Consider the following 23,819-nt stretch of genomic DNA (forward strand, 5'->3'; position numbering starts at 1 on the left):
TCGACCAACTCCCCTGAGGTTTTTTCCATCAGCATCTCAAGACGTTGGCAGACGAACTGGGATCGAGGCGATTGATCGGCAGCTCTTGCTTTTTCTGTACTAATCAAATGACAGGCAGCCGGTTGCCAGAAGAGCCTTCAGCTTTCGACGCTCTCCTCCTTCACAGGAGACTACTGCTGCTGCTGTTTAAAAAAAAAAAAAATGATACAGAAAATGCAACAGATTGCGTGTCTGTCACTCATCCTTGTACAGTGTACCCGCTCATCATCACAGCTTTGCCCCTCAGCACTTTGGAAAAGCCTCAATTTGAATATCTCAATTGCTCTGAGTCATCCTGCTTAAAAAAACAAAGGCACACTTCATCAGGCTCTGGTGAAGACCATTCCTCCACTCTTCCTCCTCACACACACACACACACACACACACACACACACATATATATATATATATATATACATTAAGTTTGAATTGAATGCATGAGCGCACCTCCACAAGACGGTTTTTGGAACATTTCAAGCGCACGGATGCGCAACAGACAGAACCCATGGAGTCCAGTCGTTAGCCCGGAGCGCAGCCACTCTCAGGCGATCGGTACAAACAAATCAAATCCCCTTCGGGAACTTCGAGACGCGTTACCCGGTCTACCACACGTGTGACATCTGTTGAAAGGTGAAATACGACGAAGGAGAGAGAGTTGGACCCCTTGCCTTGGAATCCGAAGAGGAAAGCGACGCCGGGGATCCAAACGCTGTAAATCCAGAAGTAGTGCATGCTGCCGCGGGTTCAGTGCCGGTCCAAACAGCTCCGACGCACGGAACTTGGGGATGTTGGTGGTGGTGGTGGTGACGAGGGGTGGGGGGTCGCTGTCCACTGGTACAAATCTCGGACCTCGAAGGGTTGTTGAAGATCTCTCCCCTCGGGAGAATAACGCCTCGGAGTCTGAGCAGCAGGCAGAGAACGCGCACCGAGAGCCAATGGAACCAGCGACTGGCCGGACGCGCAGTCTCGCTCCGTCTCGAGGCGCGGGTCGGCGGCGACGCGCGGTGATGTGCTGGCCTGTCCTGCCACCTGCCGGTGTCGGAGGAGGGAACAGGGGGGGGGGGGGGGTCCACTGATGCTGCTGCTGCTCGTTATCTGATGAACTCAGTGAGCCAAGACGCAGATGTTTTTTGGAAGAGCGACGTGTTGAATAAACCCAAGGCTAATTAAAAAGGTTGTCATGGTGATCAGGAAGTTATCAATTCAATCCCCCCCTCAAAAAAAAATCCAGGATTTGATCGTGTGTAACACATATCAAATGAATGGATAAAGAGTTATATGACCATAAACACAAAAGAAAAAACAAAACGGAAATTGAATCTCACAGATATTCATTATAATGACACAATGATCAACAATGATGAAGATTTTTTCCCTCTCGAAAGATGTTCTTTGAAGCCTTGGCTATCAGGGAAAACAATCCCAAAAATTCTCACTAATACAAATCAGAAGTTATGTACATTTTTCTACGAAATTAGTCCTCTGATTTTTCAACCCAAAAAGTCACTTGTGCCAGTCTGCAAAGCAGTTCCTGTCTGCAGCGACACATAGGAGTGTGAGTAGTAGTCGTAGGAGTAAAGAGGAGGAGTGAGAGGTCATGTTTTCAGGGTAAAATCTTTGTTTTTTTCAACCAGTCGACAACACAGCGTCTGATTGGTACAAACCTGCAACGAAGCCTCTGATTGGTCAAAGATCCAAATTGGACGCCTAGAAGTCCGCTAGCAACATTAATCCTTGGAAAACGGGATAAAAACGATCACAAAAGTCATTCAATGTTGGATTTATCGTCACGGACATATTGTGCAAAGTCTCCGAAAAGACACTGAAGTTCCAGGCCGCACTACAAATCTCCTGAAAGGGCCACGATCGCCACCGAAGCCGTTGCCTGGAACGGCGCAAGTGTTCACTTCCTGTCAAAACAAACCGATCCAGTGTTATCAGGACTTTTATAACATGACGCATTTTCTGTTGCATGCGACAGATTTCGGGATCAGATGTGTGTAATGTGCTGACATGTTTTTTTTTTTTTTCTGAGTCTCGTCCTTACACAACGCAGACAACTTCCCCGGTAACACGTGGTCTTGTTCAGTTTTGAATGACAACAGGTAAGTTAGTTTGTTTAGAATCATTTATGCAGGCCATTATTTTATTGTCGTGACAATACTGTAACATAACAGAATTCATGCCATTAATCATTTCCACTGTTGTTCAATATTTATGCTTGCTCCTGTAAGGAAAAATCAAAGGCATCCCCCATTGTTCATTGTGAATATTGTATATTTTGCATTGGGCGAATCATACATTATCGGAAAAAGAAAGGGGAAAAAAAAGCTACACAGAATCAAATATTAATGACGACAAAATGATTTGTGGCGCATGAATAATTAAAAGTGGGGCCCCTTGTTGTTAAGTATTGTTTACCTTCGTATGAGAGCGAGGGAGAGAGAGAGCCTGGGGGGGGGGTTGTCACGGCACTGGAACAGCTTCATCTGCATCTTGTTGATGGTTCCTGCAGCTCCACTGCAGCACAGAGGCATCATGGTTATCATCCATCCACCTATCTCGTATTAAAATGTCAGTACAGGCCGATACATGCAGAAAACCTGCACAATACGAATGTTCTATTAAATTAAATTTCCCAGATGGAAGTGTCCTTTATTTGGAATAAGAATTAAAAGATCTCCTGACAATCTGAGATTACCTCGGGATGCCCTCCATTATACATGCAGAAGTCTGCACTGTACGAATGCTCTATTAAATTCAATTTCCCAGATGGAAGTGTCCTTTCTTTAGAATAAGAATTAAAAGATCTCCTGACAATCTAAGGTTACCTTTGGATGCCCTCCACGGAGAGAATGATCATCCATTATATAGGAGGACAAATTATCAGATGCCAACAATATAGTCACGATTCAGAATATCTGAAAATCTTTTTTGTGGGAAACCGAGTAATTTCAGAGGATTTTCCATTGATCTTCACTCGCTCCGAGTTATCATCCGTGCCGCTGTGCAGCCCCCTCGAGCAAAAAGCGCAGACGCTCCGGCAGCTACAAGGGGAGCTTTTCGCTGTAATTATCGGCTCCGACATTTCCAACGTGTTACTATCCCTCTGAACCGTGCAGTGTTTTTCGAGAGAGGGGTGTTTTAGATTTTTTCCTTTATTCCACAGTTGACTCCTCCTTGAAGACGCGGTAATGGACACTCAGGCTGGAGCGGTTCTCGCCGTGCAGATTCCTTGACTCGGATGCGAGGGGCCCTCTTGCAGATGGATCTTTGTTCGACCCGCAAGGTGCTGATTGTAAGTTTTGTCAGCGAAGCAGAAAACAACACTTTCAAACAAATGGTCCCATTCACACTAGCACATATATATTTGCATGACTTCCAGCTCTCTAATTTCTCCCTCTCCCTTCTGAAACTACTTTGGCCCAATGGACAAACTTGAATTGCATTTTGTGATGCAAAGTTCTCCTACATTTTCACCGAGGATGTCCTTGTCGTCAGCGACAAGGTTAGGAGCAGAGGATAGATTGATGGATGGATGGATTTGGTGTTTCTTGGGCTTAGGGCTTCAGCACTCACATGTGAACTTAGGTCAGTATACATCCATCCATCCATTATCTATACGGCTTTATCCATTAAGGGTCGCGGGGGGTGCTGTAGCCAGTCCCAGCTGACATTGGGCGAGAGGCGGGGTCCAAAAAAAATGATTTACACTCACACCGGTTGTCGATTTGGAATCTCCAGGAGAAACATTTAATTCAGAAGGCAGTAGAGAACTGTACTGCACATCTCCAAAATCACAATGTACAGTGCACTTGTCATCAGTCACTTTGTAAATGTTGGGCAACTGAAGGGCGAGACACAGATTGTTCATGACGGATAAAAGATGTGAACCTCTGCTGAGAGACGGTAACAAAGTATCCAGCCTTAATAACACCACAGAGGGCGGGAGTCGAATTAGTGAATGTTGCTGTGTGTGTGTGTGTGTGTGTGTGTGTGTGTGTGTGTGTGTGTGTGTGTGTGTGTGTGTGTGTGTGTGTGTGTGTGTGTGTGTGTGTGTGTGTGTGTGTGTGTGTGTGTGTGTGTGTGTGTGTGTGTTGTTTCTTATTTTATTAAATGTTAGTTTGCAGCGGATGCAGGAAGGGTCTTTTTTCATCAGACTCACTTGTACCTAGAGTAAGGACGGCAACGGTGCTGAACGGGCCAGGAGAAAGGTTCACTCCAAGGGCAAGAAACAGTTTGAAATGGTATTAAACCAATAAGCAGCGACCGATGTTGAAGGGCATCACAGACCAATGGGATCTGTGATGCCCTTCAACATGCTGATGTTCCGACCTCATGAATACTGAGCAGTCGTACAACATCATCACACGGGTGCTCAGTATTCATGGGTACACACCTGTAAAGTTTTGTGATTGTCTCTCGCACGGTCGTGACGTTATAGCGGTGACAAAAATCTGTCCACAGGCGTAAAGACGGACAGAGATGGACATATAAAAACCTGCCAAAGTGCAATAAACTGCATCTCAGACACACACAAGGTCAAAACAATACCAGCCGTGCTGCCGCAGCAGGTTAACATGTGTAAGTTCCAAGAGTCAGTTATTGGCCTGATTCCCAGTGAAGCATCAATCACAAAAAATCCGACGGTTGACATGGAAGAAAATGAAGAGTAGAGAGAAAGCTACAGCCTCAAAGCATCTCAACTGTGTCTCCTTTTTATCCACCGTTAACAGTAAATACGTTGACCGCGACGTGACCCGAACGAAATTCACCAATTTTCGCGACGTGAAATTATTCTCACAGAGCAATTCATAGTTTGAGGAGAGTGGTTATTATTTCCATTGGCACTGTGACATTAGCAATCCATTCAATTTCACACGTTCGCAGAAAAAGAAAAAAGAAAGAAGAATCGAAGCCCCTCTGAGTCATATAGTCAGCGTATAGGCAAAATAATTTTTATTCCGCCAGGTCCACATGAAAAAAAAAAAAAAGGAAAAGGGAAATCATCATTCTCGGTGTGAACCTGAACTCCGCCGAGAGTTTTTTTTTTTTTTTCCCCGTTGTTTATTCAGAGAGATGAAGGAGGTTGTGTGAAGTCGGTGCCAGGGAAGAGAGCATTAAAATCCAGAGCTGCTGAACTGAGCTGAACTCCACTAATTGATTAATCCTGCTCCTCATTCAGCAACCACAGACCTTGGGTGGTGAATAGAGAGCGACTTTACTCTGTTTACCTCTGCGCGCGTGCGTGCGTGCGTGCGTGCGTGCGTGTGTGTGTGTGTGTGTGTGTGTGCTACATACACAGTAATGTCAAATGTCTGCTGTGAAACACAGTTTCAGCACCACGGACAGAGACGCTGGAGCTGCAGACAACGCGGCATTAGCAGAGAGTATTGGCAGCTAAATGATTACGTGTGTGTGTGTGTGTGTGTGTGTGTGTGTGTGTGTGTGTGTGTGTGTGTGTGTGTGTGTGTGTGTGTGTGTGTGTGTGTGTGTGTGTGTGTGTGTGTGTGTGTGTGTGTGTGTGTGTGTGTGTCACGGGTGTGTGTGTGTGTGACGGGTGTGTAGCCGAGATGAAAATGAAGTCCCAGTCTGCGGTCTGACTGTGACCAACGTTGCCGTGACGGCTACACTAGAGTATTTTCGTGGGCTGAGTAAAAGTCAACACGCTGACGGGCGTTGCAGCCGAGGTGCGGTCCCCCTGCGAGACGGTCTCTCCTGTTAATTGATTTTGCCGATACAGTGTATTTTATTAATGGCGCCCGCAAGACACGTCTTCTTATTCCAAAAAAAAAAGAGGTGTTCCGCCTCCTTGCCTCTTCTCCCCGCGCCGGGCACTCTGGCACATTATTTAAAGCGGCAGACCAACGGAGTCCCTGGTGGAGAAAGTCTTGTAGCCACGCAGGGCCCTGGAATAACGGCGGCGCTTCAAACTGATGTCTTTAAGGCTTTTATTTGTCTCGCTATGTCTTTCTCATTCCCTCATTTAGACACCGTGAAAGCTGTGTGGAACATAATCAAGACATACACACTGTACAGACAAAGGAGCGCGTACAATAAATGCGTAGCATGAACCATGCAAGCAATCAAACACCAAACAAACCAAACAAATTAAAGGCATCTACGGTGTGCGCCTTTGGACCACATGTATATATAATAATTTTTTAGGACCGCTCCTCTGCGTCCACGCAGTGCACAGAAAAACTGCCAAACACCACTTTTAGGCAATGAGTTAATTCACGATACAGACATTTTTAAACCCAAACACTTTTATGAACCCGTCACAGACACTCACAGGTCTCACTGAACCGTCTGAGGTGGAGTGGAGCTCCGACGCATCCCGACGATGAAGAAGATTTCCTGCGCGAGAAACCTGCTCACGCAACAGTGGAGGGGAACATTTAGAGGCCATGAAACACTAAATGAGTTTAGAACATCAAGTTTCGAACATAAAGTCTGAAGTAAATCTCGGAGGAGTGGATAATTGCTGTACTTGTCGGTCTCCACGTCTTCCGTTATCATTGTGCCAGTGTTCTTCGTACCGCGTCGTCTCGTATTCCGGCCCAGTTCTGCTGGTTGATATCCGTCACCATATTTATTGCAGTCTGGCTTTCCACCACTTCCTCCCCTTTTCCCAAGGACATCTGCCAGTATATTTGTCCAGTCTGCTGGGCAGGTGATTGGCTGTCAAGTGTACACACTTTTGAAGAAAGAAAGAAAAAAAACCCAAATAGCCTCACCCACTGAACCGCTGCTCGCCCAGGCGGCCACTTCATCCACAAACCTCCCGTCCGGCCCCTGGGATGTGGAAGCGCTTCATAAATATCACGGTAAAGGCCCTGCACCGCCTCCCCTTCACTTCTGCCTCTGTCTCTCCCGGGTCTCTGTGTGTGTGTGTGTGTGTGTGTGTGTGTGTGTGTCCTGTGCTCGTACAAAAGTCTCACCGCGGTGCCACGAAGACTTCTCGCCTCCGCTCGCCGCCCGATTCGACGGAGGTCACCCGCCACCTGCCGGCACAGCTGTGCTGCATTTGCGTTGTCGACGCTCTCGGCGCCGCGGAGAGAGGATTCCCGTGACACTTTTGACACTCTGACGCCGGAGTCGTCCGTGGCTGTCAGTGTCTGCTGACACCGGGGCCCAGCTGGTGTGGCGCTTTCTTTTTTTTCGCTCATGTGGTTGTGGGATCCGTCTCCATTACCAGGACTCGTGCTGAGAGTTTGAGCGGTGCTGACGACCACAGTCACTGCACAAAGAAGTGCAACTCCCCCCCCCCCCGAAGACTCGTTTAGAGAAGGTGTGAGGTTTCTGGAGGGCACAAAACGACAAGCCTGAGCTGCCTGGGAGGAGGTGGATGAAGGAATCAGAGATGCCCTCCTGCTAGATGAGAATAGCTGGAGGGAAGTGGAGGCAGACGGGGGGACGGGGGGGGGGGGACTGATGGAGCCCGAGAGGCGAGAGAACGGCCACTGAGCTGAAAGAAACGCGGGGGGGGATTGGTCGGGAGCAGGTGAGGAGGCTGACCATGGCAATCAGGGGGGAAAAGGGACAAGCTGATCACTAGTTTCAGGAGCGAAATGATGGGCCCTGAGAAAATGAAAGTCCATTTGCAGACTTTCGGTTTAAGGCAATGACGGACAAAAGGCAATTGAGCAGAGAGTGAGGGACGGGGGGGAAAGTGGAAAAGCAAACGCGGCGACTGCGAAGGCGGCACAAATCTCAACAGACTGCCCCGAGACGGAGGAGGGAGGAGAGAGAGCTCGGCTCTACGTGGCTGGGTAAACAAAGGCAGATGTGAGGCTCCGAACGTCTTCAATTACTCGAATTCGGTTCTCTGCGTAGCTTGGCAGGAACAGGAACCTTTTGCTTCGGCCAAGTTATCTCCGTGATCCTCCAGAGTCCGTCGCCACGTCCACTTATTCACTTTCTTATTATGTGGCGAAAAAAACCCAACAGCTGCCGTGCGTATCCACTGGAACTCAAAGGAGGCATTTGAGTTTGACGTCCACCTCATCTCTTTATCCGCCTGCCTCTCTGGACCACAAAAAACAAAAAACAACGCCGCCGCCGCCGCCGGGGTAATGATAAGGTGCAAGAGCGAGGAGACAAACACAGACGGGGAAAAGAAAAGAAAATCAAGGAATAGATTGAAAATTGACACAGAGAGGAGGAGGGGAGGGTGGGGGCTGAACAATCCTCGCCAGCGGCGAGGAAACTTATTATGTGATAGGTGGCGAGGCCTTGACACGAGGATTAAAGTTGATTCTATCACGCCGATTCAATATCCTCCCTCGCTCGCGGCGCAATCAGACTTTCCCCCCTCTTTCTTTTCAGTGTAACGTGAAAGGCCTGCGCATGTCGGCAACATGCGGCGAAAAGAGAAGATTGAGGCTTCCGCCACTTATAGATATCGAGGGAAAGACGGAGGCAGAGATAATCCCCCCCCCGCTTCACTTCAATCGTCTACCCCAAAATGCGTTCCTTTAAAAAAAGGGGGGGCTTTATCTCAGCGGGGGGTCGCTGGAGCCAATCCCAGCTGACATTGGGCGAGAGGCGGGGTTCACCCTGGACAGGTCGCCAGCCTATCACAGGGCCACATACAGAGACGGACAACCATTCACTCTACGGTCAATTCAGAGTCTCCAGTGAACCTGACCCCATTCTGCATGTCTCTGGACTGTGGGAGGAAGACGGAGAACCCGGAGAGAACCCACGCACACTTGGGGAGAACATGCAAACTCCACACAGAAAGGCCCTGGTTGAACCGGGATTCGAACGCAGAATGTTCTTGCTGTGAGGCGAAGGTGCTAACCACTACCCCACCGTGCAGCCCAAGGGACGTTGTGTAGGATGCGAGCAGCGATTCATTTCTGCTCAGTCCTGATGCCGAGCCATGGGGATGCAGTGACACGTCCCCGGCAGTTCCCGTATCTGTTCCCGCACTTTTCCGACCTTAAAGCTACAGTGTGTAATATTTAGAAGAACTTATTCACAGAAATTTTAATATACTGGCCATAACTGTGTCTTCACATATGTATAATCAAGTGCAAACAAAGAGCCGGTGTATGTTCGTCAACTCTGAACGAGTTGAATGTAGTTTACATGAGGCGGACCCGACCTCCGTGTGAGGTGCGGTTGTTGCACAAAACGGTTCCAGAATACGTCTTATGCGCGTTGAATATTCAGACGCTGACGGAGACCGGAACTGGAATTGGCGGGGTGCGACGCCATAAAGTGTCCCCTGTCGGTCGCTCAGTTGGTTGCGGTTTGCAACTTTGCCTCCAGAATGCCGCCGGAAAATTGAGTTTTTGATGAGTTGGAGTTCATTTTTGGAAGTTGTCTAAAAGTACACGTCTCATTTCGTGTCATATTTTGTTTGTGCTGTTGACCCGACATCACTGCTCATGGGATTGATGTCACTGGACTTTTCATGTTTATCACTTTTCTTTTTCCATGGCACCAAAATGACTTGTCTGTTCACCGCGTCAAGGCTTTGGCGTCATTCCAGGTCAACTCGACCTTTTGATTTTGATATTTTACTATATCATTTTGTTGATTTTTCATAGAACCTGAGCTGGAATCGAATTAAGGATCATCTTTCGATGAATCATTAGATTAAAAAATCGTCTAACTCCTGGACAATCTGTCGCCCCTCACTTCTAAAATGATGGCTACGCCCCTGGACACTGGTCACCTCACATGTTACAACCGGGACAACACAAAGGATCAGATCAACCAGAGGTTTTAAAAAATCATCACAATAGATCAAAGCTGAACCACAAAGTAACCCCGCAAGAATATATGACCTCTCCATCGATCTGCCCTCTCTCTCATCCTGGGCTAGAAAAAACACACAACAGCAAATCTACGGCACAAAAATAATCCCCTTGGCTCAACACTTTTGAGTGAAATGTTTCTTCGTGTTCGAATGCTATTCGTTGAGGTGATGTCACTTGGTCCCTGGAGGCAACGCGCGTCGCGCTTCCCGCCTGTGAGATCTGATGCCGTCTATTTTATTCAGACAACACAGAGATGTTCTCGAGGAGGATCGTACCACTTAGTGTCACTCTCACGTTATCTAATCTCGCTCTCTCTCTCTCTCTCTTTTCGGAGAACTCTGGAGAGAGTCCGACGTGTTCTCCTATCTCGACATTTGGAAAAAATGACACAGACACAAAACTATATACGAACTCCTCTCGACGTCGGAGCTGGAATTTTGCTCTGAGTTTCCCCTTTCCTGATCCTAACAAGGCTCCGCAGGCTCTCTCTCTCTCTCTCTCTTTCGCTCTCACACAAACACACACACACCCACACACACACACACACACACACACACACACACACACACACACACACACACACACACACACACACACACACACACCCCCCATCCCTCTAATGTGAATTTTTTATATGGTGCCTCAAGCCAAATAAGGTAAAAGCAAAGTGCATAACATCATCTCTAAGAATTAGTGTGTGTGTGTGTGTGTGTGTGTGTGTGTGTGTGTGTGTGTGTGTGTGTGTGTGTGTGTGTGTGTGTGTGTGTGTGTGTGTGTGTGTGTGTGTGTGTGTGTGTGTGTGCGTGTGTGTGCGTGTGTGTGCGTGTGTGTGCGTGTGTGTGTGTGCGTGTGTGTGCGTGTGTGTGCGTGTGCACCTACAGAATAGCATGTGTGCGCGTCTACACAACACCTGCCTCCCGTTTTCACCAATTACAGTATATTCTGGTGTCCCAGGGGCGGCAGGGTGAACTGCGTGTGTCTTCTCTCTCTCACCGTTATGAATGTATCATCATACGGGGCTCCTTCCCACTGCTGGTCTCCAGGCGAACATCAGAGGAACAGTAGATCAGTTTGATGAGAGTTTCTCTTTGTGTCTGCAACCTCTCTCTCTCTTCCTCCACATCCATACGGCAAGGCGAGGCAAGGCGAGGCAAGGCGAGGCAAGGCGAGGCAAGGCCGGGCAATGTGTTGCACGCCGGCCTGTGAAATAAGCTTGCAATAAAATCCAAGACATTCACGTGAAAAACACACAAAGAACAAGGGAACAAAGGGGGAACGTGTAATATGCCGGGTGATGTGGAGTCAAGGCCGTGAGACGTGAAGTGAAATGCTGATTGTTTAAATCGTTATGAAAAGGTGTTAAGACTCATAATCAAAATGATATTTTTCAAAGATAAGCTGACGTGCTGAACCTAGAGCTCATAAAGGATCATACAACTAGATGTCCGACTAATTACCTCCGCCCCTGTCCATTGATATTCGGTGCGGTTCAAGGGAAAAAGTACAGATCCTGGAATGGTTTGTCCTTAACTTTGACATTGAGATGGGTTTTCATTGACATTTATATTGATTTTCCAAAGAACAAATTCATGGATCACGATGAATGATGAATGAAATCTATGAGTGTTGCAAAATGTAAACTGATGCATAGGGAGTACAAGTCTCGACTATTTCAATTTGACGGAATGATGCAGCCAAATAAATAAATACTGTAGTCTTGAATTCATAAGGCTCAGTTCCTTTAGCATTACCCGATATGTCTGTGTGTGTGTATATATATATATATATATATGATACTGTGCAATTGAAAAACCCTTCAGGTACATTTATACAGTGTGGTAAATAATATGTGCCGGTGTGTCAGGAGATACTTTCGAAGCGCTCTTTGTTCTACGGCCAGAGTTCGTGTCCTCTTCATTAGACGCGCTCGACGAGTCATTCAACCCAAAGTAACTCCTGCAGGAGGGGATTGAATGTCAGAGATTATAAATGTAATCTGTTTAAATCCTTCCTGCGCTGCGACTGTCGCCTGTTGGCTCTCGTCTCCGCGGCCGCACGAAATGAAACTGTGAAGACGAAGCGCATTGCGATATCATTTACAATAAATCTTTAGACTGAGAGGCAACAGAAGCAACACCGCTTTTATTTTCCCCCCAAAAAATGGCTGCTGTACTGTATAAATTTTTAAAAAAAAACACTCTTCCCCTGGGATGTTACCGAAACAACTTTACCTTGATTAAAAGTTTATATTGCATTTCTTTGTCTTCCTTCTCCTGAGCCAATCTCTTCCTCTGAGCCCCGAAGCCGTCCGTCACTGTGCCGAATCTCTTTCCCTCACCTAATTCCCCCCCCCCCCCCCCCCCCCCCCCCCCCCCCCCAATTCTCCACAGATTCTCCTCCCACATCCAGATGGACCGCTCTGACCTCTCACTCGGGGGGGTTAACAACATCTATAGAACTTCTGCAACTCCATCAGGTCAGAGAAACAACACTGATGCGCACCCCCCCCCCCACCCCACCCCCACCCCCTCCCTCCTCACGATCCCCTCTGATGACATCTCTGGCATTGCGTGGCCTCTGCTTCATCGTGTCCTTCATCGTTCTTTCACAATTTCGGTCAACCTTGCATCCAAAGAGAGAGGCGTGTTTTTTCATGAAGAAGAGCCAACCTTGGGTCCGTTGATTATGCCGCGTCACTCGGCCTTCACTGTATTCCTCCGACATCCCGGGGCTCCGACGCCGCGGCGCTGTTTGTTGATTGCGGCTCAGCGTCACACTGTGCGATAAGCTCCTTCATACGGGAGCCGAACAATGCATGTGTCGGTGGCGTCCTGGATTCTTTTCTTTTTAACAGAAAAGCTGCAGGTGGTCAAGTTCAATCCAAACTCTTAAGTATCAGCACCGGGGGGGGGGGCAACAGGAGTGTGTATCGTCCACACTCCCTGTCTCATGGTATTTCCCGATCCTACGTTGTTTTTTTTTGTTTTCCAGATGACCCCCCGCAGTCATAGGTTTATCCTCCGGGGGAATAATGAAACTGCATACAATCGCGACATTTTAATCTTTATATAACGTCGCAGTAACGTTTGCAGAGCCGGAGAGACAATCAGAGCGAGGTGGTGCATCGGAAAAGTCACTAGGTGTGATCCACCATCCCAGAGCGAAGGTTTTTAAAGGACCCCTCCCACGCAGCTCGCTGCTTTTTTTTAAATTATTATTGTTTTAATTTTCTACCCTCTCACATAAGAGACTGAAAAGTTTTATGACAAGAACAAAAACAGATTCCATAAAAGTGCATATTCCCAACTCTGTCCGCCCACTCGGTGGGTTTGTAATAAAAAATATATATATATATTAGTCGCTGCTTTCTGGGTCTGAAGCCTAAAGTTCCACCTGTGCGCTTCATCTAAAAAACTATTTTATTACAACCCTATGCAAATGTTTAGGCACTTTAGATGTTTAGCATGTCACCGAGCACACGGTGCCATCGGGGAGCCGGTCCCCACGAGAGTCCTGATCTCAGCATCATGGGGTCAGTCTGGAAAACCGCGTCCCAACCAGAGACTCACTATATAAAAATGAACGTAGTCACCGGGTCGGGAAAGGGACGGCCGTGTGGAAGAGCCTTAAAATCTGTATTCTCTTGAATGACCAACAGAGGGCGACTTCACTGGTTGCAAAAAAATCCGTTTCTGTAGAAGTCGATGAGAAAATGACTTCACTACTTCTCACTTTGATTTATAACGTCAGTGAACATTTTTCCCGAGGACTCGATGGTGTCAATTTCCAGTTTCAAGGCTTATGTGTGGATACCGTGTGATTGACAGCTAGGACGGTCCAATGACTGCAGGTCGCAGGTCCGGGTGCACTCTGTCAGGCTCCGCCCACCGCCTCCTCCAAATATGGTAACTTCTGTTTTCAAAGAAAACAAAATGGCGCTGGTCAAAATACTAAACATCGAGGCAGCTCACAAACCAATGAGGGACGTCACAGTGGGCGTCGCTTTGGTATTGGGTTAGTATATTAAACTTAAATAAGCCGATTGAGTCAATTATGTTAGACATAACTATTTGAATGCGTTTGATACGGGTGATGTGAATGCTGACAGACAGACGAACAGGCTGTGGCGTGCTCGTCTCATTCTGACTCTTAATTCCAGCCCGTATAATAAAATCTACCAGGTCACACATCACCAAAAAAGTCACCATGCTGTAGAAATGATTGAAAGTTATTTCCAGGGAAATCCCGAGCGGTGCACGAAAAAGGACACAACTCCTCGCCCCACCGCTCGCTCCTATTATATCTGGAAAAAAAACCATCCGGGCGAGGCCTCTCGGATTTCCTCTGCCCACACCACAATGAGTAAAAAAACCAAGGCCTGGCTCGAAACGGAGACGGGAAGAAGATAGAGGCAGATCAAGGCTATTATAGGATGGCGGCTTCTGCAGCCAGGCAGCACCAGAGAGGAGAGACCATTCCGGAGTAATGGGCGTCCCGAGTGATTTCTCGGAAGGAGCATTGAGCATTCAGCTTGGAAGGCACCGGGGACCGATCGGGCCCGTTCAGCTCCGTGGTCGGCCACCTGTCTGCCCTGCGGGGAAATGGGTTTCTGCTTCTGGCCTATTTTTTTCCCCTTTCTCTCCTTCCTTCATTTGCGCCGCATCTCATTGATCCGCGCGGTCGCTGCAGTCTCCCCGTTGGTCAATCACAGATCATTGAACTGATGAACCGGCGCAAAAGATGAATATGCACTCGCGCACCGGCGCCTTCACTTTCTGCGCGTCTCGTTGCTCCTCCCTTCAGAAGCGCAGGGGGCAAACGTCAGTTTGCTGGAAACAAATTGCCTTTGAGTGCTTCGTTGGAATCGCATCAAATGAATTGTATGAACTGCGCTGATTTCGAAAAGGGCACGGAACGGCGGTAAGCATGTTAGGTGGTACTTTTAATACATGGTCAATGGACGAGCTTTTTCTTTCTGTTTATTTCTCCAGTGCAGCAGCGTTAGTGGTCCTTTTATCCACTTCACTGTTTATCTGTCGATGTATAGGCAAGTTGGGCCCAGAACACAGACCGTACATGAACATAATGGAAAACAGGGAACAAAAAACAAAGCATGAACAGGAGCTGATGCACAAAGCGACTCAGTAATAACGGGAACAGACAAATTGGCAACCAGGTAATGAGAAAGGCGGGAAACACCCACGGTTGCATTGTCAAATTAGGTTAGGAGGTTTCCTAAACCTTGAAATGCTCAATCAATGCTTCCTTTTCCTATTTCCTTTAGCTTAGGGTAAAGGAGAAGGACCGTCCCATGCGAAAGGAAAGGAGAAATAGGCGGCCCACGATTCATTGCGTCAATGATTGCATCCAAAGTAGTAGAAGATTCTTCGGAAATGTGTAGTTTCTCCACGGCAGTCGGATTCTCCTGGTGCCGCTGTCGGCTTTTCCTAAGTCCCACGAGTCGTCCTTGACAGCTTTCCTTGACCTCGTGACGCTTTCCACTGAGGTCAAGGAAAGGTAGATAGGAAATAGACGATAGGAAGGACGATCCGAATCCACCCAGGGAAACACACAAGGATACATTAAGTTCATTTACAGAATAAAACAGGAAATAGTCCAGAGAGTCACAAAGAAGGGATGATCATAACAGTTTTGTGATTAGTTTCATGTATAAGACAAAGCCTAAGGATAGTTTTAATATCTGAGTAATTTGACGGCTTATAGAAACCCAGGTCCTCCCTCTAACCGTATCCCTTCAGTTATTTGTAGTTATTTTTTCAATTTATTTATGTGTGCTCAACTTTATGGCACCATGTCGGCGACGCCTTCATCCATCAAACTGAGCTGTCGCGATCATTTCCAAGCGGTTTCGATCGCCTGGTGAATGTAGGGTGCACTTTACACATCAAGCAAATCGAAATGAACGAGCTACGCAGAGAGAGCGACGGAGGGAGTTGGACACATAAAAGGGAAAAACAACAACCCTGAAGTTCTCTACCACTGTAACCGACGATTCGCAGAAGTTTCTCGTAGTCGCCATTAGGGGCGAAACATTCTGACTGCTCAGCTCAAGTTAAAAGCTTTCCGCCGCAGTCGGCCTTGGCACGGGGCAAACTGCATTGTCCAGACATATATTAGAGGCGCAGAAGACGGAACGGCGGTACGAATGCGTGGGTCGCACTTTTCAAAAACAGAACAACAAACTGGAAGGCGTCTGGTTTGAACGAGCAAGGAAAATCAAAGGTCAAAGGTCAAAGTGGCTCAGATTAAGTTTGAGGGAGAAGCGGAGGATGAGAAATGAAACAAGTGACCATTGGAAGGAGGTTTCATTCGATTCATCAGATCTCAGATCTCAGTAAGATACTGTAATTATGCTCTGCTCAGAAGTGCGAGCACATGTTCATAGTATGCGTGGCTGGTGGTCTGAATAATGAGAGCGACCATCCGGAGCCCTGACCCGCCGCCGCCTTGTCGAAGGTCACTCCTGTTTACTCCTTAAGCTGCGACGGGTGAGAGGGGAAGGAGAACAAATGAATACCGATGGGAATTCAAAATCAGGAGAGAAACCAGCACGGTTTGAATACGACAATTAAGATTTGCATTAAGACAAGTGTCGCCCCCCTCTCTTCTATTTCACTGAATTTAAATACGTCCATTAAAACCTCCTTTGCCTTTATAAAAAAAATAAGAATGAATATTCCATAATTTGCCGTCCTCCGCTGTAATGATGGGATGTGAGACTGAACTAAAAGATATTCAAAGCTACGTGGCTGTATGAACACTGCCCTCCAGTGGTGCATTTGAAGAACTGCAGTTTCTCAGGAGTCCACACTGCAGCTTTGATTCCCCACAAGACAGGAAGTTGCTGAGCTGGTTGAAATGATAATGGCCATGTATAAATCAGCCAAAAATACACAGTGCATCCATCGAGTGAGCAGCCTGGGGAAAAATAACAATAAGAAATAAGGAACAATGTCATATATATATATATGCACACTTGACAGCCCTTTGTTAAAAAACTACATGCGAATATGTGAGGACCACAAATTCCAGACCAGGTGACATTAAAAACCATACAACATTTTAATATTAAAACAAAAACAAATCAATTGTTTATAGTGAACATCTGTTCATAAATCCTGGCCCACACCGGATTCTGTATCTTTTACTTTACGAGGGCATTTCATCGTGTGACACAATTCGCCAGGGGGAATAGACAAACCGCAAGTCCATGAAGAAACTAGCACACTTGCATATTCATTTTTTGTGTATTATTGCTATCATTCTGCACAGCTCCTCTTCTTTATAGCTCTCTCAACAGCCTGCAGCAGCACCGAAGGCACAGCCAAGGAGTTTTCATAGAGAGCTCGCTGAACAAAGCCTGACATGTTTTAGGAGTCATATTATATTACAGTGTTCGGCCGCTGCGCCTTCTGAGGACAATAACGACATGAAACGTTTTTCATCTGGAGTCTGTACACGTTTAAGTATAGCTCAGGTAGTGAAAATAAAATGTTTCAGAGGCTTTTTCCGCCGTCGTTGTTGACACGTCGGCCTGTTTCTCCCTAAATCCAGGGTACGTAACATTGACTTACATCCATTACCCAGAGACTTACACTAACTTCACATATAAACTTGCTTTCCCATGAAACATGACTTACGTAGTGGGGGCTTCATTTTGGTTCCCATAAGGAAGACCGTCCCCATAATGTTTCAGGTAGGTACACACACACACGCACGCACGCACGCACGCACGCACAAATGAGCAGGACGCCAACTAGAATGTATTAACAATATTTTATTCACTACAAGTTCCAGTGTTATTGTTCCTATTTCATTTCAACCCAACAGTAAGAACAAGATGTGTTTATATACATATGTACAGATTGTTTTTATTTTTTTATATATATATTTTTTAAACTATTGGCAATACACCACAGGTTATTAATTATCTTTATATACAACCCATATGCCAAGCTTTGGTTTGGGGCAGAAGATGAGAAGTTTGCTCCATCTGGGTCATGGCCTCAGTGGACTTCTACTGATCGTGCTCCCGTCCCTCCATCGCAAACGGAGGGGCGAGTTCGTGTGAAATAATCTCAGTTTAGCTTTTCCAGCGAGCCGCTCTCTCTCTCTCTCTCTCTCTCTCTCTCTCTCTCTCTCTCTGCGAAGAATAAAGCCAGAATTCTTAGAAGACAAAGTTATTCTTTTACTTCCTGCGTGAGCCAGTGCTCGGGGCAGGGACACCGGGTGAAATGCTGAGGAGAAAATCTACACAGACAGAAGACTTTGAAAACACAGTCAGCCAAAGCGGACGGGATGAAAAGTACCAACATTTGATCTTTTGACCTCTATCAGCCTCTTTTTACTTTCAAATCACTGTGTGTGTGTGTGTGTGTGTGTGTGTGTGTGTGTGTGTGTGTGTGTGTGTGTGTGTGTGATTTGCAGGCGGACTGCGCTGTACATGCAGCTCTGCCACACAGCCTTGAGGAAAAAGTTTGAAAAAAATAACATGAAATACAAAAGTCTGTGAAAAGAAGGGAGTGGGTCTCATGCATGTCGACAAAGCAGCCCATTTGTACTCGATGGAAACTGGTTTATATTGCAGAACTAATATAGTGGTAAAATAAAAACAAAAATGTAGATTAAAAAACCAATCACTCCCAGAGAAAAGTTCTGGGGGGAAAAAATACAGAATTACTGCGTCATCCAGATCCGTGTGAACTGCATCTGATAATAAACCGTTACGGAACAACTGAATTCAATATAAATGCACATTATCCTGACTGGTATTTAATATCCCTATGATCCAAATATTTGTAGTTTCTTCCGTTTAGAATCAGAAGTTAATAAACACACTCTAATTCAACTGTTAAAATCTCCCTGTTTTTAATGTTTAGTAATTCAATTAAGTGTAATAAAACCTACTAAAAAGACATAAATGTCTTCTCACCTTGGAAAAAAATTGTCCCTAAAAGTATCTGGATGGAGTCATAATAATGAAAAACAGTTTTCATCATAATCATGAAATTGAATTTGTTAATGTTGGAGCAGTTTTTTTTTGTAAAGTTAGCACAAAAAGACCTTTGTAGAGAAACTATGGAGAAATTCATTTTCAGAAAAATAGATTCCATTCTTTCTAATAATGCATGTAACACACAAGTTATGAAATTTTATGATTTTTTTCCAGCGTTGAAATTTGGTTTAAAAAAACCAAATATATAATATAGAAGGTCGGAAACACAGTGACACTCTCTACCATATACAGCATCGGCGTCTATTATTACTAGTTAAACATCTGGTCATTAGTGTTCAACCGTACCGTATATTCATCTTGAGAGCTGGCAAATGAAATGGCCGAACTCACTGGAAGATGAAAAATCCCTCGGCGGTCTAATAAACCCAGCTTGTCGTCTAATGTCGGGAAAAGAAGTGTTGAAATTAAGACACGTGAGTTGTAAAATATGTATCAGCCGGACATGTAATGCGTTTTTCTTTGATTCACAATCTAGCCTACTGTTGTATAAATACAATATGTACAGTAGAAAACAGTAGATGTCCGCCTTCGTGAAAAGGCTATGAGAAGGGGGGGGGTCACCTTTTAAATATATATATATATATTTGTCTCTTTATAAAGCCATTATGAAATAACACGTCCTCTCACCGCAGAACTGATGTGACATGAACCCGGATGAGGACGACAGCGAGGATGAACGCGGCGGCGGCGACGACGGCGACGACGACGTCATCCGCCCCGCAGGTTCAAGTTTAAATCAGGGAGCAAGTAGTGTTTCTGTTTGTGGAAAGTATTGTGAAAGCATCGCAGTGGTAAGACTAATTAATTATTACTCATAAGACAGCAGATTTGATATAAAAATGACTCTGAAAAGTGCAACACCAAAAAAAAAAATGTTTGCATTCAATGAAGTAAAAGTATAGCATGTGATGTATTGCAACCGATATAACTCTCTCTCTCTCTCTCTCTCTCTCTCTCTCTCTCTAAGCTCCTAAGGCCATTTGAACCGTATACTTTCATCTCTGAAGTTTCTTCCAACACAGATTTGAACATTCACTTTCATCACCATCAGTAACGTGAATCAAAATCACAACCGAGAGGAAATCATTAGAAGTAACAAATGGTTAATTTGTCGTCCAAAAAAACCAGGGACACGCATGCGTTTATGCCGATGGACACACGGAGATGAAAATGCCTTGTGTTGCCGTGACTCCCCAAAAAAACAAACCACAATCATCACAACGATCCGGCCCCTGAATCCCTTCTGGGGAGCCAAGGTTCTGCAGGAGAAATCCACTCCGGCTCTGTGAAATCATCCAAGTGGTTAAAAAACTGTCGTTTCCAACCGCACCCCGTCAGGACAATCCATCCACGAAACAAGGGACGAATCAATTCCACGTTGTGCTGTCTTGTCCACAAAATGGAGGCGTCCTGTCCATCGAGGAATTGGCATTTAAATGAACTCTGCACTGTAAAATCCCTGTTTTTGCGTTGAGATAAAAAAGGTCCGGACGCACAGAAAGACACAGTTGTAAAGGGCAGCGGGCGGCTTCAGCCCAGAATCCGTCCGTCATTTTCAAACGCGTCCGACAAAAACGCTCGTGTTGTCTCGTCTCGTCGACCCCCTGCCCCGTCCGCCGAACCGGGCCTCAGACCAGCGAGCCGGCTCTGCTCTGCGCGGGCACCATGACGGGCACTGCCCCCATCCGCTCCAGCGTGGCCTGGCTCACGGCGTAGGAGTGCGTGTGTTGCCCGTGTGCCGACGTCACCGCCGGCTTGAGGCTCACGGTGCCGTTGCTGCGCACCATGGCGGGAGGGGACGGGGCAGAGTTCGTCGTGACCACCAGAGTCTTGGGCGGCGGGAGCGTGTGGCTGCCGTTGGCAAACGCCGTCGCCGCCGCCACCGCGGCGGGCTGCGCGTGCCGAGACAGCGGCGCCGAACCGGGCGCCGTGGCCGCTGTTGTGCCGTGGCCGTGCCCTGCGTTCTGGGCCTGTCCGTGTCCGTGTCCGTGTCCGTGGGCGGCGTGGGCGGCGGTGGAGAAGGTCTGACGCGTGTCCCCGTTGTAGCGCGTGTAGGAGTTGGTGTCGTAGTTGGTTTTGGGGTTGTGCCAGTAGCGGCTGTTGTACGTGTTGGTCGACGTCAGCGTGTCGTTCTCCGAGGACGACGCGTCTGCGTGGAAAGCCTTCACCGACGACGACCTCTTGGGAGGGAGGTCGTCTTCTCTGTCGAGCAGAGATTTTTTTCAAGAGAGAGGTTAGTTGCCGTGGTTGGACAAACACAGACAACTTTAAATGTGGCATTGTCACTGTCCTAATATTTAACAATGGATCCGTTCTTTTGGAAGTACGTGCTGCTGTTGGTCACTTGCCAAGACACGAGTCACTTCTTCAAGGAACACTAGATACCACAATGACTATCAGAGACCAGCTGCATCGAACACAGACAGGTGTGATCAGCATTTAAATACATATAAATTGCTACTGATATGATTTTTTTATAGAAGTTTTATCAGATTTACAGTTTCAGTTTCCCCTTTTTGATAAAAGGGGCATTCACAGCTTCTGTGATTACGGCCGAGCGGAAAACATTTTGCTAGTTAGAAGAAATTCCTCTCCGGATCCACGACGCCTCGTCGGTTGACGTGGAGATGTCAGCAATATGAGACGCGATCGCTGCCAGATTGGCAATTAGTCTATCCTCAAATATTTAGCACAAACCCTCGGAGGAATCTTGAAAAATTTAAATATATTCCGCGTGGTCGTGTTGCAACACACAGAAAATCTCGCTTACTACTTATGTATTGATATTTGCTCTTAGATCTTTTTTCTTTTTTCACCCTGGCAGATACAGCGGGTGGCAACAATAATTGAAAGAGAACTGCAAAATAATTCAACAGCAACGAGGAAAACCAAAAACTTCTATCTGGAAGAGAAAGAGAAAAACAAAAGCAAGAACATGTAATGATCTTTAAAACTCGGCTATTGCTACTTATTTCATTATGACATATACTAGTAATAAATATATATAGCAAGTGTTCAGCTTTGAAGTTGCACTTTCAATCACTCCTTCCTCATGAACAGTCATTTTGAGGGTAGAAAATGTTTTGGGCTGAGACACAATGTATTAACTGTGTTACGTTGTGTTATTGGGCTGGAAGGCAGAGCCGTGGGAGTTGGAAGAGAGAATGCTGGATTGCGATCGAGCCCAAAACGGGGCAGATGTTAAACCAGTCACCCGAAAGCCTCGGCCTGTCCCAACAGCGATTTATCTTCCAAGTGATTCTTGGAAGGATTTGGGGGGGGGGGGGGGGGGGATCGCAGCCCATTGAAAAGACACAATTAGCCAGTGGCGATGGGGAAAAAAAAATAAATTGCTGCCAGGAGATTAAATTCATCTGAATGTTTCAAACTTCAAATCAGATTCCCGGGTTTTATTCCATGAGGCCGAAACGCTATTGTTCTACAATAGAGATGGAGATGGAGCCTCCACTCCGACACAGTCTCATATACGTGTGCTGATAACAGTCCCAGTTTGAGTGTCACGTTCTCCGCTCTTCTTGCACAGCAGCTCTCGGGAACTATCGGCCTGCGACCAACCTGATCTCGTTGGGGATCTCCTCCTCGTCGTATTTGTTCTTGTTCTTCCAGTAGAAGAGCGTGACCACCACCAGGAGGGAGCAGATGATGACGGCCAGCACTCCCGTAGCAATGGTCCCTGCTATCAGACCCACGCTCTGAGGCTGAGCTGCAAGAGAGAGAGAGAGAGATGGAGCGGGGGGGGGGGGGGGGGGGGGAGGGAGGGAGGGGGAGAGAGAGAGAGAGAGAGAGAGAGAGAGAGAGAGGGAGGGAGGGGGAGAGAGAGAGAGAGGGGGGGGGGAGAGAGAGAGAGAGGGGGGGGGAGGGAGGGAGAGAGGGAGGGAGGGGGGGGAGGGAGGGGGAGAGATGCATTAAAAAACGAGAAAAAAAATCAAAGAATGCATTAAATAAAAAAAAGTCATCGAAACACAGAGAGAGAGAGAGAGAGAGAGAGTGAGAGAGAGAGAGAGAGAGAGAGAGAGAGAGAGAGAGAGAGAGAGACAGTTGGGGAAAGTGTTTCTAAACTTTGCCACAGAATATGGAGATAAACAGCAAGATGAGTCACTTGTTTTCAAGATCATGTGTGCAGCTTTCTTTTTTGTCATTTTCATTTTTAAATCTATTTCAGTTTTGTCAAACTAAAGTATAGCACCATTATTGATACCTGTAATACATCCCAGGCCTATGACACATGCACATTTTGTAAATATTGCAGCCACATGATCAGCGTCCAACCAATGTTATGAGCAAAAAAAATGATTCTTCAAATTCTCACTTTCATTATTGGCCCCAGGTAACATGTGTTCATATAAAACTATGTCTAACATAGTTTTCAGTCCATTTTTCAAAATCTGGAGAATATGAATCTTACCAAACTCTGAAGATCACTCGGGAAGCTGTGACAAAACCAACCTTTGTCGCTGCAAACTCATATTTTCACGCGCTGGGCATTGGTCCCCCAATAAACACAGTCATCGTTTACTCTCCCAGATTGGATGTAAAATAAATCCTGTGGTTTCATTCATGCTGAGTGAATTTCCTCCCCAGCCTCCTTTATATATTTGCCAGTATGTTTAACCACAATGACCTAGATCCTTCTGCCAAATCCTCCTCAGATTATACCGGGTAATTATATTATTATCACTGGACATGGGTGCACGTTCCAGTATTTTTGTTTCATTTTGGAAGACACAAACAAGAATCTAATCATTTCAGTTAATGCAACTCTTAAAATAGAGTTACAGTCCTTGCGGCAAGTGTAACGAATAATAGCGTCCGTTTTTTATCACGTCCACAAATAAATATGAAGCGTGAAAGAATGGAAACAGAGACATCAAATACTGCGTTTATTTATAATATTATTATAAATAATATTATTATAAATTATTATTATTATTTTATAATATTTTAAA

At 46.2% G+C, this 23,819-nt stretch overlaps 2 protein-coding genes and 1 long non-coding RNA gene across 3 annotated transcripts in view; 1 reads left to right on the forward strand and 2 right to left on the reverse strand.

The window, feature by feature from the left end:
- Window positions 1-989, reverse strand: part of LOC118299476 (limbic system associated membrane protein) — a 493,821-nt gene extending 492,832 nt beyond the window's left edge. Inside the window, exon 1 of the mRNA XM_035623272.2 lies at window positions 708-989. Within this exon, the coding sequence (XP_035479165.1) occupies window positions 708-771 (64 nt within the window). The 5' untranslated portion in view covers window positions 772-989. The remainder of the gene's footprint in view (window positions 1-707) is intronic.
- Window positions 990-1,704: 715 nt separating this feature from the next.
- LOC118299477 lies at window positions 1,705-19,616 on the forward strand. Its single transcript, XR_004789865.2, has 4 exons — window positions 1,705-2,144; window positions 3,209-3,337; window positions 12,206-12,291; window positions 19,485-19,616. It is a non-coding gene; the product is annotated as an uncharacterized LOC118299477 (long non-coding RNA).
- igsf11 (immunoglobulin superfamily member 11) overlaps window positions 17,594-23,819 on the reverse strand; it is a 93,906-nt gene continuing 87,680 nt past the window's right edge. The window contains exons 7-8 of the mRNA XM_035623268.2: window positions 22,429-22,576; window positions 17,594-21,054 (exon numbers count right to left, since the gene is read on the reverse strand). Coding sequence (XP_035479161.2) covers window positions 20,481-21,054; window positions 22,429-22,576 — 722 coding nt within the window. The 3' untranslated portion in view covers window positions 17,594-20,480. The remainder of the gene's footprint in view (window positions 21,055-22,428; window positions 22,577-23,819) is intronic.

Source organism: Scophthalmus maximus, chromosome 11, assembly GCF_022379125.1.
Source record: "Scophthalmus maximus strain ysfricsl-2021 chromosome 11, ASM2237912v1, whole genome shotgun sequence".
NCBI classification, from domain to species: domain Eukaryota; kingdom Metazoa; phylum Chordata; class Actinopteri; order Pleuronectiformes; family Scophthalmidae; genus Scophthalmus; species Scophthalmus maximus.